Below are 16742 nucleotides of genomic sequence, written 5' to 3'. Positions count from 1 at the left end.
ATTGAAATTAGAGAAGAACTCTAACCACATTTCTAGATCTAGCCTTATGCCCTTGTTCACTCGCAAATGATGATGGGGTTTCGTAAGCCCACAAATTGAATTAATAAGTCGCCTGCAAAAGGGGCGGCCTACTATGATTGCCCTGCAGCAAAAATTCAAAGAACCAATTAGCGATTGCATGGCTTTAAGCGTTGTTTTGGACTTTGCGAGAAATGTTTTTGATTGTTTCAGTTATTTCCAAGATTTTTTCATTTGGAATTCTAACCAACATATTGCATGTATGTATCCAATTCTAACCCCAAAAAGACCATAATTTCTGCCGGACCCTCCATTTTTTCATCAGCTAATGGTACCGACAACCATTGCAAACACTCAGTAAAGAACTGCATAGCCGCTGCGCAGCCTTGTTGACTGCGATCCCCACCAAGGAAATCATCCAGATAATGTATCAGTTTTCCATTTGACATTCTACTCTTAGCAAAATACTCCAAAAAGAAAGAAAACTTCTCAAAATGACTGCAACTTATAGAACATCCCATTGGTAAACTCTTGTCTACATAATATTTCTCGTTGAACGTAAAGCCCAGCAACTCTATATCTGTAATTTTAACAGGCAAAATTCGGAAAGCATTCTTTATATCCATTTTAAAAAGTTTGCAATTCTTACCAAGGTCTTGAATCATGTGAATTGCCTCATCAAAACTTGTATATTGGACTGAGCATAATTGTGGATCGATAAAGTCATTAATAGAGGAATCCTTTGGGCTAGACAAGTGATGAATCAAACGAAATTCCCCTTCAGCCTTTTTGGGAACTAAACCAATAGGCGAAATTTGCAGCCTTGGCATGGGCCGCTCATTAAACGGACCAGCAATTCTACCTGCCAATATTTCTTTGTTTATTTTTTGCTGTTCAATTAAAACATTTTGCAATGCAGACTTCAAATTTTTACTATTCCGAGCCTGTCGTGGCCCAGTATAATTAATACTAAAGCCATTCTTAAAACCATCTTTTAAAATTTGGGAATGCTCATGATTGTAAGAGTCTAAAGCGATACTCAAGTTTGTGAAATTTATTGGGGAAGGGGCCAACATCAAAATATCTACATTACTGGGTTGGTCTAGTGGCTGTACTGTTTGGCTTGGACCATGTTGGTCTCTGAAACCGTGCTCTGAATGAGGCATTTTGGCCAGAGGGACAAAAAGGGGGACTGGGCCCAGGACTGGGCCCAGACTGGTTTTGCTTCTTAAAGCAGCTTGAAAGGGGGTGCGTGCCCCCGCAAAAGGAACAGACATGTGCAAATCGGCAGCTAGCCTAACCACATTGCCCCTTATTGAAATCAAGACATGGGCGCCAAGTTCTTTGTGGCTACGCCAGCGGCTGCACTTTAGTATCATCCTCGTCCCTCGCTAACGTGCACCTCCACCACTAATCATGGTTTATAACCGCCCATGATGCTTTGTGTACCTCTTGCCGAAGGCGGAACTGCTGGTCGTACGAACGCCAAGCAAACCCGCCATGCCTAATGGCTGCCTCCCGCAAATTGCACATGTATTTTATCAAATTGGGTGCCTCCCTTGTGTACGCACTAACGTACATCGCCATGTAAATCAAAAATGCATCTGTCCATTTCTCAATCGAATGGACTTTACCCTTGCATTCCCTAGGCCTAGACTCAATTGAACCATCATTACCAATGCACAATTTTCCACCACTACAAAATTCTTCCAATTCAGAAGATCCCTTCAATAAAAGGGAAATGTTTACGTACTGGTCCTTCCAGATTTTTTCCCTTAGCGACATGGGAACATGTCCAAAAACCTCATCACTTAAACACCTGGTTCTATTGAGGCCAGACCCAGGGAAACCACCACCAAACCCCTCAGATTCAATTGCTATTGCCTCCGACTGACCGTCTTTCACCGTACTTTCTACAACTTTGGGCAAGACGCCAGACGCCTCTATAATGCTCTGGAAGTCTATTGTTTGACCTTTATTACCCGTGCTTTCCAACTCAACGGGTGCCTCAACGGTCTCTACAGCTTTCCTCTTCCTGCCTTTACCTCTGCCCGGCATAATGTATGCGATTCCGCTGAATTTATAGTCAGTATTTATTTTGTTCAATATGATGATCGGTGTGAAACCGGAAAAGGAAGTTGGCATCCGAGGTGTTCCGAAATACCATAACAATAAAACGAAAGTAGACTTGATCAAAACAATAACAGCGATTATTTTTAGACGAAATAATCGTCATTATTAATTATAATTGTATGACCATGTATTTTCACTTTTCAAGTGTTCGGTATTTATGCCCTCCATAACATAAATTTAAGGGTGATTTACTGTCTATAAAATGAACGATTTTCGACATAAAATTGATGAGATCGTGAATCTGTACTTTCTCAGATGCTGTCACATTAACCAAAGATGTTTCATACACAATTTTAACTTACTACAACAAAAACTCTCCAAGATATTGTGAAAAACCTCAAAAAGTGTTCGGATTTGTGACCTAAGCCAGTATACATATGAGGCTCTAAGCCATGTTTCACTCTGGGGAAGACAACTTCTGGAACCATAATATTTTCATAGAATGTAACAAGCTTTCTTTTACAATCTTCCCAGAATATGGAGTCAAATGTTACTTCATGAATAAGAATATCGTCCTTTGTACAGATGACAAAGTCTGAGTGTAATATTCTTGACTGGGGTTCAGAACTATGTCATCATTCTCATTGTGCTTGAGACACTTCAGTTTCTTTGCAGCCTCGGCCAATGTCATTCCTCAAGTTGATGAAGGGTTCTTTATTTCTACGATTTTGTTTTCTGCAATATAAACCCTGTCCACAGAGGCCCCCAGATAAGGGTACTCCCTGTCCACCATGAGGCCCTTCTTAACTACCTTGGCACCAGTTTCCTTAGAATACCGCTTTGCAGCCAAGTCCTCTTGCTGCAAACCAAATGCCATGGCACTTGTTTGTTTGATCTACAAGGCTTCTACAGTGGCTTTTGGGCTGTTTTTTGCTTTACGTCTGAATATTCTATGGAAATTTGAGGCAGTCAATCGATAACGCCTGGCATCCTTCCACTTCTTACTGTCAGACTGACCTATTGTTTGTTGCTCAAGCTGATATCTTTCTTCATCACTAACACAAAGCTTATTTTTGAAGATAGAACATGCATTGTAAATTTCATCCAATGATGGAGGACAGCATTTTATCAATGGAATGTTTTCACTATTGTCAAGGGAAACTTCTGACCTCTGATTGACTGTATTTGTTGCATCTGCATACCGAAGGAAGTTGCATGTGCTATTATGTCTCTTCAAGATTTCAGTCAGTCAGTCTTTTTCCTGTCCACATCAACAACTCTGTCGTCTGGGTTCCTTGGGTCGTATCAAGAGCAGATATATGCCATATTTGTCGAGAAAATACGTAAAATTGTAGATAAAGTCATCACACTTATTTATAAACATTGCCTCCTAAGGCACAATTTGTTCAATAACCTTTTTATCATTAAAGTTATGATACTTAACTAAGATGTCGATCGAAGAATGTTTTTTGCCACACACTGGACGCATACATTTTTCAAAATTTAAAGAAAAAGTCCGCTTACCAGGCAAAAGTTGGTACCAGCATCAGTACTTTTCATTCCAAATCTGCTATTTTGTTTGCCATGAAACATCTTTTTTTGCTCAAAGTTTGCATGAAACGAAATTACGTCTTTCCCCTTGAATACTGTCATTTTGTATTACATCTTTGTATTTGAATTAATTATGATTAATTTAAAAAAAAAAAATGAAAGTAAGGTTTAGACATTGACTGGGCATTGTTCGTAGTTGTCACACTGCTGTCAAGAAAGTTGATTCTGGCCCTTTTTTTTATCTGTTTTTCAAAGAAATAAAGTAGAGGTATAGCCATGGTGTTGTGGCTGTAAAATTCAACCCTTAAACCATTCCACCTGGTACACATGCTACCTGAGACAATAAACATGCATTATAAGATGCAAAACACTGACTCAGTATTATAGTTATTTCCCTTGTTTGACCGAGAAAACAAGAACAGATGATCATTGGGGATCACTACACAGCACTCTTGTTAGATATTGATATGCTGCTTTTATAGAACATTTGTTCTCACATGAACGTGGCAAGTCCCATCACTCTCTGGTCTCTGTAGAGTAATGCAATATTTATTGCTTATTTCTTGATGTATTATGTAATTATTCTATATACTATGTTGCTTTTGTATAAAGATGCTTTATTCACCATTGATTTTGGCTATTGTTTATGTAAAATTATTTAATCTTTTTTTAACTACATGTTGTATTAGTTTGTGTTTATTGTTGGTACAATTTGCTAAATAGGTGTTATGAAACTGGAGAAATTGTTTAATAGAAATAATAAAAGATTTCTTAAATCTGAGTAAAATGGCAGATGTTATTATGACACAGAATTGTTGAACAGGTTTTGTTGTAATATATATTTGTTATACATGATGTTTATTGTTATTCTACCAGTTTTACCTGTTATTTTTTATAAGATTTAATTGTAAGTAAATGTATTTATTGTCTTTAACATGTACTTTGATGGTTGTTCAGAATTAGCATTCCTTATAACTTTTACGTGACTTGCCTATTGTATTAAAAAAATAATGATGGTATAACCCTGTTTAATATCTCTGATACAGATTATGTACTTGATATTAATTCTATATTTAAGATATGTTGTCATCTTTTATATATTATTTCTATGATTAATTGAGCCTTTACATTTACAATATCCTTATTACTTACCTCATTATGTTTATGTTGTACACGAATTTGAGAGCACAAACATGTTGACTTGACTTGAATAAATAACCTTGTTATAAACCATGTTTGCTTCATTTTGTATCCCATCCATGCTGACGTTTTTATAATCAAATGATTTACTCAAGAAAAATTGTTGGGTCGGCAGATAGGTAAAATATAGACATCCGCCCTCAGAATGTTTGGGGTCATATAGACTATAAATGGTTGCTCAATGTCAGATAGCTTACATAGTTTGGTCAAATTTTGTCAACTTAAGTTTTATCAATTCAAAACCATTATAACGTCATGACAGGGTCCATAATGCTGGTTATCAAAATGGCATCTGAGAATCTTATGTCCATAAACATGACAGCAACAACATTCAGTGAGGAATTAGATAGAACTATTTAAGCTAGATACATGTACATGTAGCATAAAAAGTCTATATGGTCAAATTTGAGACCAGTTTCAGTGGAGGTCTTCTTGTGTTGAAAATTGTAAAAACTCATTGTGAAAAGATCTTTATTCTAAAATCAACATGAGTAAACGAAAAGTTTGTTTTATAGGCTAAATGGTAAAGTGATGAACAAAACAATTCATTGCTGGGATAAGTGTCAAGTGTTGGTCCATTGGTCAGTAGATCAAACCTTGTCCAATTGATAACAAGAGAACACTTGGGACTAAGGTCCTCAAACTTGGTAGGGAGATTAGTTTTGACCAGTAGATAACCCATATTGATCTTTAGGTCAGTAGGTCTAAGGTTACAGATGTGGTGGTCTTGAATAAGAGAAGACGTATTGCTGTGCACATGCCAGGTAGATTAAACTTTGTTGAATTGATTATTAACATATGTTTGGTCCTACAGTCCTTAAACTTACCAGCAGATGACCCCTTTTGTTTCTGAGGTATGTAGATCAGGGTGGCAGTGATCTTGGACTCAATTTTTTGTTTGTTCAAGTGATAACTATAGTATGCTTTGTCATATGGTCCTCAATCTTGGTCATGACCAGCAGATAACTCTTATTGATATTGAAGTAAATAGGTCCAACGGTCCCGAAATTTGATAGACAGGTTGGTCATGACAAGTAGTTGAAACCTATTGACTTTGATGTCAGTAGGTCAAAGGTCACAATTGTGGTGACTTTGAACACAAAAAACTGATTGATAACTAGAGCATGCTTGGTCTTGCGGTTCTCAAATTTGATAGGTAGTTTGTCCATGACCAAAAGGTGACCCATATTTATTTGAAGTCGATGGTCGTGGTCATGGTGACCTTAAACATAAAAAACTAGTTTGATTTATAGTAAGAGTATGCTTGGACCTTTTTTCCTAAAACTTGACAGGGAGGTTATTGATTTTGATGTCACTAGGTAAAAAGTCATAGTGGTGACCTTGAACACATAAAGCTTGTCTGATTGATAACAAAAGTATGCTTCATATTACAGTCCTCAAACTTGGTAGGGATATTAGTCATGACCAGCAGATGACCACATTCAGTCTTGAAGTTAAAGGTCACAGTCTTTCTGACCTTGAACACAAACAACTTTTCTGATTGATAATTAGAGTATGCTTGGTCCTAAGGTCATCAAACTATGTTAGTAATGACCAGCAGACGACTCCAATTGATTTTGAGTTAAGTCGACTCCTATTGATTTTGAGGTTAGATATGGTGACCTTGAACACAATAAGCTTTTCTGATTGATAACTGGAGTATGCTAAGGCCTTCATTCCTGAAAGGTAGGAGGGAGGTTGGTCATGATTTTGATGTCAGCAGGTCAAATTTCAGGGCTACAGTGACCTTGAACAAACAAAAAACTCAATGTGAAGAGCAAGCTTGATCTACACTTATTTACCTTCAACAGTGGATGACAATTGTAAAATTTAGGGCTGCTAGCCACATTATCATATATGTCAAATGGTGTCATGTTGAGCCTGTTGAAAGTGCCTTTGATACAGACATGATGTTCTTCCCTGCTATTGCAAAACAGAATAACATGGAGTTGAACCGCAGATTATAATTATTCCATTATTTTATGACAAATTAGCATTTGGTAGCATTCGACTATGTGTAATATCTAAAACAGTGGTGCACTTCATTTAAACTTATGACCTCTAAGTGCAACATTGACTTTTGAGGTACAAACATTGGTTTTGTGCACAACATGCAGCCTCATCATGGTGAGCCTTCATGGTAAGTTTTTTGACAATGCCATTAGGCACGGTCAAGGTTCAGCACGGTTGCAAACAAGCACATACACAGAACCTGCAACACCCCGCCCCACCATAGGGAACAGTCATGGCAAGGTTTTTTGCAAATCCTATCCTTCATGGTAAAGATTCACAAAACCTGCGACATGCTGCCCTTCATGGCAAGGTTAAGCCAAGATCAGTCAATCCAACAGTACTCCTTTTGACATTAAACCTCTGAGGCCAATGTCAGAAGAGCCTATACAAAGGCGTGGCGTTCATGTGTTGTTCGAAAATTATTGCTTGTGAGGGTAAAAGTATTCCATTTAATTGTTTCTCAATCAAACTTATACAGTAGTTAGTTTTCAACGAGAGCTCAGTTCGTTTCAAAAACCAGCCAGATCCATCCATCTATGACTGGATTAGGGCCTTTGAAATAGTGTAATCCTTTTAAACGTATACTCATAGGGAGACAGAACTTGTACAGAGATTTTTGTATTATGATAATGTAACTCTTCCTTTGCATACATAACCAGGTCAATTTTCGGTTGACGAATTGCTTTCTTTTGAAGGTGGGTTCAGTATATTAACTATTAATAGTATGTACATGTTTTGGATCCAAAAATTACCAATATCAACGAGCAGAGCACAGGCTGTCGTGGGCCTCTTGTTTGAAAATCATTTAATGCATGGTCTAGATAACAGCCTGGTCAAGACAGACACATTTGCACTTATGGAACAGCCATTGTGACAGCTATATAGGTACCCTAGTTTTAACCAAACATGACCAATATCTATATAAAATTAACTTGTAAGACATGAAGAATATCAAACCAAATAAATGAATGCACATTGGTATGTACGGATCAGACAGCCTTATTTAAAACAAAAACAACATATGAGGAACATTTTGTTTATTTTTGAACAAACACAATTATATTCTAATTAAGACAAATGCATGTAGTTCCATGTGTAAGTCTATATCAGTTTACTTATCTACAAAACAAGTTACTTTTTCAAAATTTGTGAACAAAATAAATGGGATTAATTGAATTTAACTTTACATGTACATTAATATTTTCAAAACATCTTGTATCAGGACATGATTATTATAAAGTTTGCCTTAAATGCAGCCACTTTTATTACTAGTTAATATTGTTTAATAAAGATTCCTCAAATTTTTCACTCATAAAACTATTTACAACTTAAACATTTGTATTTTTTTGCATCTAGGCTTCGAACTCCATAAGCAAAAAAAGAGAATCCTCTACACAGAAGATAACAATACTTACTTACATGACAACAATAGTATAATTTGCATATGTTTTATCGTTTCCATTATCAAAACAGCCCTGGAAACCACTGAATGGCATGAATAAGAATGCAAGCATACAGTGACCCATTTGTATCCCAATGATTTTCATTTTCTTGTAGTGTTTAACAATAATTCAGCAAGTAAACAGATTACATGTTTTTGTGAAGACCAGTCCTAATTGGAAGCAAAAATGTTGCCATTTTCTAATGGTCCAACCAGATGATAGAATCGACCTTGATTGGAAAATGTTCTCACCATCTTTAAACAGTGGCCATAAATGGCATATTTGATGGTTAGCCATTAACGAAGAAGAACCAGTTATCCAAGTCACAGAAGTGTCGTCAACTGGCATGACATTGTTTTTTGTTCAATATCTGCCTGTGTTTTTTAAGAGGTGCTAAATTTCAAAAACTATGGTTAATGCCAAACAAAATAAAATAAAGTATGGCCTTAGAGACCTTCTCCTCCACATGTCTTACATATGTACATTTACATATTAAAAAAAAATCTACCATTTCATGAAATACATAATTACAGTATCAAGCAACATACATATGTATTATCATTTAACATGTAAGTTGTACATCAAATGCTTTAAAGGGACTAGAAACTAGATGATCCAAAAAATGGGAAATACACTATGTTTTCAAAAGTCTAGAATCATCAATGCAAGCTAGAAGGAGGCCAATAATACATCATTGTACATGACTAAACGAATATACGCAACAATCATGCTGCTGTCTCATCCGAGTTTCCTTGTATTTAAAAATAGCACAGAATGGTTTCACAGTTTAAAGAATATCTGTTTTTGAGTACACATAAATATACTGAAGGTATTTTTTAACTTTCTGGGATTGATGTGGTAGACAACCACAGTAAATTTCAAATAAGAAAAATGCACAAAAACTGCGAAAGATGCATATGTTGTAAGCGATAGGATACATCAGTAGGTAAGATTCATTGTGTTGTACACAACAATGTCAAGTTTATGAAAATTTTCTTTTCTTCTTGCAATCGAATCTTCTGGTGTCTAGTCCCTTTAAAAGTAACATATACAAAATGATGTACAGCATTTTTCATAAATATATTGCCACAACGTCAGTTAGATCAAATAACAAATACAAGAGCCTCATGAAACAGACCACTAAAAAGTATGTGTATAGAAATATACATGCAGACATGCAGTTACAGACATGCACAAGTAATTTATTGTGTGATCTTAATGAAACTTAATTATTTAAGTAAAATACCTAAGCAAAACATTGAATTATAATCAAAACATGTACATAATTTACTGTCTTCAAACATATGGGCTGTCTTTATGTATTACTTCATAATTATTCTTTCATTCATTTAACATCAAAATTTGTTAAATCAATAACATTTTGTTGCCACAAATCACTAAGCTATAACTCGAGCAAAAAAGAAAAGAAAAACCCATAACCAAATGATAAAATCAAAATATTTACAAGCCAGATAATACTAAATGTTTATTTACTTAAACAGCGTCAAAATAATCATCAACATATATCCACATATGCACTTAAGAATGCATTAACAACATATTTCTCAATTTCATCAATAGAATATCTTCAAATGAAAGCACTCAACACACATTAAAATGTACAGACAAGGTTTCATCTTAAGGCACAAAAATCAAGCCTTATCTTTCCTAAGTAAAAGCTATATATGGGGCTTTCCAAATATATGTGATAACTCATGTAAGCACACAAAAAATGATATATTATCACAAGACAGCTTGATGTTCTATTCCTGGAGAAACCAGTACTGACGAGCATTTGAAGCACAATTTTCTTAATATTCTCAGGGAATATGTCATCTTAAATCTCAAATTCAAGTAAGTTACTTGCAATGTTTTCATGAAGTTTATCTGATTAAAGTTGGTAATAAATACAAGTTTAATTGCAAATATAAGTCATTTTCAAACCACAGTCTTCTTTGACCAAGTACAGGCAATAACAATGTTTTTAGATAATCACAAAACAAAGGAAATATGTAATTTTAGCCTCAAAACATATTTACAACATGATATTGTAAACAATCATGTAACTAGCACTACTAATTCCAGCACATCTCTAAATATAAATCCACACAACAACCGTAACCAGGCAACAAGTTTCATCACTTGTGTTTGCCGGGTTTAAGGCAAAGTCAATTTCAAAGAATAAGATAATAATATATACATATACAATACACTGGCACTGTGAGTCCAAAAGTGTCAGTATTTACATTCAGTAATGGAATTTATTGATAAGTCAATGTGTACAAAAGATGTATTCTACATTACAATTTTCCAAACACAACATTGTTTTAGAATTCCTGCTCAAATGTTGTTGTTTTCTATCAACACAGTGTTTTTTTGTATGATTTTCATCCTATCTTCATAATTTGTTATTGCAATCAAAAGAACTTAATATACTTCCTTATGATCGCATGCAGATAAGGTGAGGCTGATTGTCCGTTGAATCATCATTGTATATATTTATCTTTTCATACAGCCAAGAAGCCCCCACTATACCTCTCAAGACAAGCAAAGAACAACTGGAGTTGAATCAACAAACCCTGTGTTCATTTGTCTTGCAACAATTTCATGCATTTACAAAAGTCCCTTTTCAATCTTTTTCTTTTTTTTTCAAAAAAAGTAAAGAAAAAAGTGAAGAGACAAAGCATTAAAATACGAAATAATATCAACAGCCTCAAATTTCACTTTATCAGTCTTATTCAACAAGCTGACCAAATTTGGCTGCAATTCTAGACCTACGTTTGTTAATGGAACTATTTCCTGATTCATCACTAAGTGGACTTGTGCTCAGCCTCTGTTTCGAAGGTCTTGATTTTGTTGGCGAAACTTCAGGACTCTCCGTGGTGAAGCTTGAATCAGATTTAATCGAGCTTGTCTCGATTGGCTGGTCCTGACGAAAGACAACTTCATAACACATACAGTCATCAGCAAAACAGTTACCAAACTTATGATCCAAATCATGTTTAGTTGTTTTTCCTGGAATTATTCTTTCGGAGTCGGCTTTGGTAGTAGGATTGTTGTTGTATTGTTTAGAGTCTTTTACCAAGGCACTGTAATCAACATTTATTACTTCGGAACTGAAATCAGGAAATCCATCAGTTAGAGTGTCACTGTTGTCAATACTGGCATGAGGAGTGGCAGCTTCAAACTCCCGACTGTTTCCATCCATGCTATAGTCCATAGCTACTTCTCTAGATTTTGGAAGGGCGAGAGAAGCCAGCACTTTGCGTACATCCTCCGGGCTCTTTGATGGGAGTTCCAGTGATGACGTTTTGCTTTTGAACTGTTTGGAATACCAGTATGAGCCAGGCTGCAATGGATGAGCCCCTAGTGGCGGAGAAAGGACAGACTTTTCTGTGTCTTCGTCATCAGAAAGTTTTTCCTTCTTTATTTTTACGGCTGCTTTGATTTTGTCACCATCATCTTTTTCAATGAGACACAAAGGAGATTCTGGTCGCTTGAGTACTTTTACTGCATTCATTCTGTTGCTACCTGTTGACTGACCATCTGGAATATGGTCTGTAAGACTACTTGTTTCTCTTAAGTAAGCAAGCGTAGCGGACAGACTCTGAATCGCACACCTGTGATCTTGCCCTCTTTCAACACTTGTTTCTGTTTCATCATCTGACAACTCTGCAGATTCTGTTCTGCTGTCAACCTTTTTCAAGTTATCAGTTTTTGTCTGACTTTCTTTACTCCTTGGTTCATTTTCTCCTTGCCCTTCCATATTTTCTTTGGATTTATTTTCAATGAGTTTAATGGCTGCCATCTGGTCAACAATCCCTGCATTTTTGATGCTGGCACTAACCTCTTGCAGCTGACTTGGACTGGCTGACCACCACCCCTGCTTCAAGATTTCCAGGGTTGATTGGGGGGTTGGGGAAGGACCTAGGGGCTCGTCTGGGGGCGGGGTCTGAGGCAAGAACTGTGCAGCAAGTTGTAATAGCTGGGATGTGGGTGTTTGACAGAGCGGAGTTTTCTGATGCCCTCGGTCCTCCTCACTTATAGAAGCAAAGATACTGTCAGCATATTCTGAAACACAAAAATATATAGATTCAAGACACATAACACTATCACAAGAACTTTGTTACATTGCAACTTTTATCAAATTAAAAGGATATGTACATGAAAGAATGAATATCAAGCCCTGGACTGCCACAGATAGTTAAATAATGTTTTTTTGTTATCTCTTACAAATATATTTTGAATGGAAATGAATATTTTAAAATACAAATTTAACATAATTACCTGGATTTATATCAAATTTAATCAGGTCAATGTGTGAGCCCATGCTGTCAGGTTTGAGTGCAGGGGAGGGCACTCCGAAAGGCACATGTTCATCAAGGAGATCCTGGGGGCGAGACTTCAATTCTGTGGGTGTGTCATCATCTGTGAGGGCAGAGCCAGAGTCATTGGAAGGCGTATCTGAGTCTGGCCGACTGCTGTAGGATTCGTCTATTATTGGCAGAGTGCCTGAAATGTAACAAAGTTTTACAAGTATGTTTAAATAAGTACAAAACAACTGATTACAGATGGATGGTTCATGTTGATTTTTTTCAGAAGAAACTACAATGAAATTAGACCTTTCTTTTTTTAATTGATAACAATTGACATCTTAAATCATATTCTATGAATGTAAAAGAAATGGTTTTAAAGATTACATTCTTAACATATTATAATAAAGAGAATAATAAATATTTTCAACCACACAATACTACTCACCCTGCAGGTCCCCAGAGAGGTGTACCATCCTTCGGTTCCCCTTTCCCTTGATGGTGACCACATGAGGAATAGCCATGAGCAGGGCAACAGTGGTCTGGAACCCGTACAAAGCTGGTTTCAGCTCCACACAGTAGCGCTTATAAAACAGCCGCTCCAGGTGGGACAGGGTGATTTTCCCATGTATTTGTAGCAGGGTTCTGAGATCCCGGGCTAGGGTTTGGAGTGGGGTCAGGCTAATTACTCCAGACTCATCATCACCACTTATCTGCAGGAGGAAGGAAAGTGACATTATTTCAAAAATACCAAATCAGTTCATGATTTAGCAGACTTCTGTCCAGACATTAATTTTGTTCATCTGTACAACATGACATACAAATTTAGGATATCATATTGTCTGAGTCCTGGTACAGTATTTATAAACTTTTTAAGTCATTTGTTAGCTTCCCTATAGTTTTTGTAGTCAAGTTAAAAGAAAAGTTTAATTGTTTTCAAAATAAAAGAATGTGTTTTTGATAAGTCTGTTGAAGAGAAAGTATTTCAGATATTATCAACTTATCATAAAATAAGAGAGATACATAAGTTAGGAAAATGAATTAAGTTAGGAAATGCCTTATAAGGTTTATGAATACCACCCCTGCCCGTACAACAAAATAATATTTGTTAACGAAATTATATTTCATGTATTCATGTCCAATGTCATACCTGAACATAGTCCAGCAACTCCTCCTTTATCTTGGTGATGTTGGGCTCTGCCCCAAAAGTGGTCTTGTATCTGCTGCACAGCTCCATTAAAGGGAGGGAACCACCACTCTGATCCATCAGGAGTTGTAGAACCTGGCGGGCAAGTGGTGGGGCACTTGTGCGATCAGACAGTACTAGGTACTCACGACCATCATAAACCTCCAGCTGAAAATATATATATACGCAATTTAGCATTTTCTAATCTGTACATGTTCTGTGTACAAATGTATGTTTCAAATGGTATTTCAGTTCTGACCATGGTTCAAAATTTTGCACACAGATATACACAAAGACGCCATTGCTATGACAATAAATTGATGTTTATTTCTTGAAAACTGCTTTCATGATGGATTACAATTTTCAAGGATTAAAACTTAAAATAACAACTAATTTGCTGATTAATTCATTACATTTCTATTTAATGCAAGTAAACATTTTAACTTGAAAATGGTAAAAATAATCAATTTTTACGCACCTTGACAACATGTTTGAGTTTGGTAGCCAGCTGCTGTGGAGTTTCTACATGCAGGTCTGCCAGTGGGAGGGGGAACCCATACATCTGTATAATACCATAGGGATATGTTATGTGGCAGATATTATGCACAGCCATAAACTTTGAATTTTTAGCATGATCTTGTTTATAATAAGGTAAACAGCAGAATGCATGCTGATCCCTCATCATAGCAAACTCCTAATCACCATTTGTGTACTTAAGATAATAATAATGACTAAACTTTCGAACAAAACTGTATATACCACTTCCCATTTGAATATCTTGAATTGTGGCCAAATTTAAGGTTTTTACATGCTAGTGAGGATGATGAGTCCTGGAACAGACAAGCTAAAAATGTGTCATACCTGTTGGTAGTTGGTTGTAAGCTGGTCTAGAGGGCAGCAGTGTACACGCTGTTCCTTCAACATGGCAACCACCTGATCCCCGACTACTTTACGTAACTCACTCTCTGTCAACCTTATCATCCGCTCTTCAACTTCCTCATCCAACTGCGGATATATATATATATATATATATCTGAGTTAAACAAGCTAAATTGAATATTTAAAACAAAACAAAATTAACTATAACCTCACAATGTGATTTCCAATCTCTTTTAAAAGTTATTATAAACTTCTAATTTCTTCCATTTTATATGCAGGTTTGTCATTTTTCATAAACTTTTTTAATCTATGTGTTTTTATGTAAAAACCAGACTCTATTTGTTATTGGCGTAGAGCATATGATAGAATAGGAACACAATTAGACACTCTATACATCTATGACAAACACATGTATATTTGAGAAATAGGGCGACATACACGATTATAACATATGTATGTACCTCTACAACATTACTAAGAGACTCCAGAAGGTCCTGCAGCTTGGTATACCCATAATCACCCACGCGTAACTGTCTCCCAAAGTGATGGTGGTAAGAGGGTACGAGCTTCGTGAATGGCATACGGCAGTGGTCACTATGTTTTAACAGATCCACAATCTCTAAAGAAAACTGCTTGATCCTCTCCAGCTCCTCGTCTGTAGGCTCTATGGGGAAATAGAAATAATATGGCGATACAGCTTTATCAATGGGCATCATGAATGAGTACTTTATAGAATGATTAACCAGGCACAAGTTGTCAAATCTTTATTTCGTTTAACAACTAAAGAAGTCAAGGATATTAGATGGTATATGGCTACAGACCATTTGGTAAATAGTTAGAATTTTTTATTCATTACTATGCCAATTTAATTCAGACATTTTATTCTAAACAAAAACATGTTAAAATGAAAGATTGTTGCGGAGTGCCACCAATGCTCAAATTTTTTTCACTTCATCTACATGAAGTGAGATGACTCGACAATAATTAAAGCTAGAGTTAAAAGCCTTGCTTTACGAGTGCATTTTCTCTCAAGTTTCAGTCGAACATCTTGGAACATTTTTTTAAGAATTGGCCATGGTTGATGCAAATTCTACATACAGACACACTTAAAAGTACATGTAAACCCCAAAGGGAAACTTAACAATTTTCAGCTAGAGTAACATTGTACTATGTAAAATATCGTGTATGTTTACATTAATACCACTGGCAAATCTTATGTTGCACTCACCAACTCTTGGTAGGGCTATAACAGTGTTGTGGCCTTCTGAAGTCACCTGAAAAAGTTTAATGATATCTCAGTAACAAAAGGACTTCTGAAACAGTCAAAGTATAAAATCAAGATCTGATATCAAAGTCCAGAGTTGTTGAAGACCGTTCAACATTATACAAGCACCTAAGATATCACCTAACACTGATCAATATATATCTCGGTCAATTTAAATGCCTACAGCTCATTTTACTATGTTAGTATAATATTTTCCTATACAGTTGCTTGAATCAAGTTAAAAACAAATTGGAGGAAATCAACTAGTTTGTATCAGTGATGAAATGTGCCCCTGACCTGTGATTTAAATTAAAATGCCTTATCTAGGTTTTTCTTACCTGCACATTGGGGGCAGCTGACAAGATGTTGTCAAGCCAGTTACAATTGAACATCTTACATGTGGAAAGACACATTCTGTGGTTCCGTACCTGTACAGTATTAGGAGGGAGCTCTGACAACATGTCGTCCAAGTGACATATCCCATACTCCACAACATCCCAGCTACGGTTGAACAGTTTACCTGTTGGTAGACAGTTAATGTGTTAAATCCGAATAAAATATTTCAATATTGAGATAAGATTAAGTACTCTATAATATGCAATGCAGATATCAAAATATCAAATGAAAGAAACATCGGGCTGATTGTTCAGAACTTTGTTAAAGTTCACAGAGTTGTAAACATCCTCACTTTTAAATATTTACTATCCTGGAGGTTTCATGGTCTGCACTATGTCTAATAAGATTTCAGACAATATTCAACTGTACTTAATTATCTAAACATATGAGCACCTCACATATCTATT

The 16742-nt window shown here is 36.0% G+C and overlaps 1 protein-coding gene across 3 annotated transcripts in view; it reads right to left on the bottom strand.

Annotated features, from left to right (window-relative positions):
• Positions 1–7891: 7891 nt before the first annotated feature.
• Positions 7892–16742, bottom strand: part of LOC128207028 (meiosis regulator and mRNA stability factor 1-like) — a 31401-nt gene continuing 22550 nt past the window's right edge. For all 3 annotated transcript variants that reach the window (XM_052909833.1, XM_052909827.1, XM_052909844.1), the window contains exons 17-25: positions 16368–16459; positions 15904–15949; positions 15137–15339; positions 14658–14801; positions 14275–14358; positions 13761–13964; positions 13059–13323; positions 12585–12809; positions 7892–12368 (exon numbers count right to left, since the gene is read on the bottom strand). In XM_052909833.1, the coding sequence (XP_052765793.1) occupies positions 11032–12368; positions 12585–12809; positions 13059–13323; positions 13761–13964; positions 14275–14358; positions 14658–14801; positions 15137–15339; positions 15904–15949; positions 16368–16459 (2600 nt within the window). In that variant the 3' untranslated portion in view covers positions 7892–11031. The remainder of the gene's footprint in view (positions 12369–12584; positions 12810–13058; positions 13324–13760; positions 13965–14274; positions 14359–14657; positions 14802–15136; positions 15340–15903; positions 15950–16367; positions 16460–16742) is intronic.

This window comes from Mya arenaria, chromosome 2 (assembly GCF_026914265.1).
Source record: "Mya arenaria isolate MELC-2E11 chromosome 2, ASM2691426v1".
In the NCBI taxonomy this organism is placed as follows: Eukaryota; Metazoa; Mollusca; class Bivalvia; order Myida; family Myidae; genus Mya; species Mya arenaria.
Note: the sequence above shows the minus strand (reverse complement) of the source record. Positions and strands in the feature narration are given on the sequence as shown.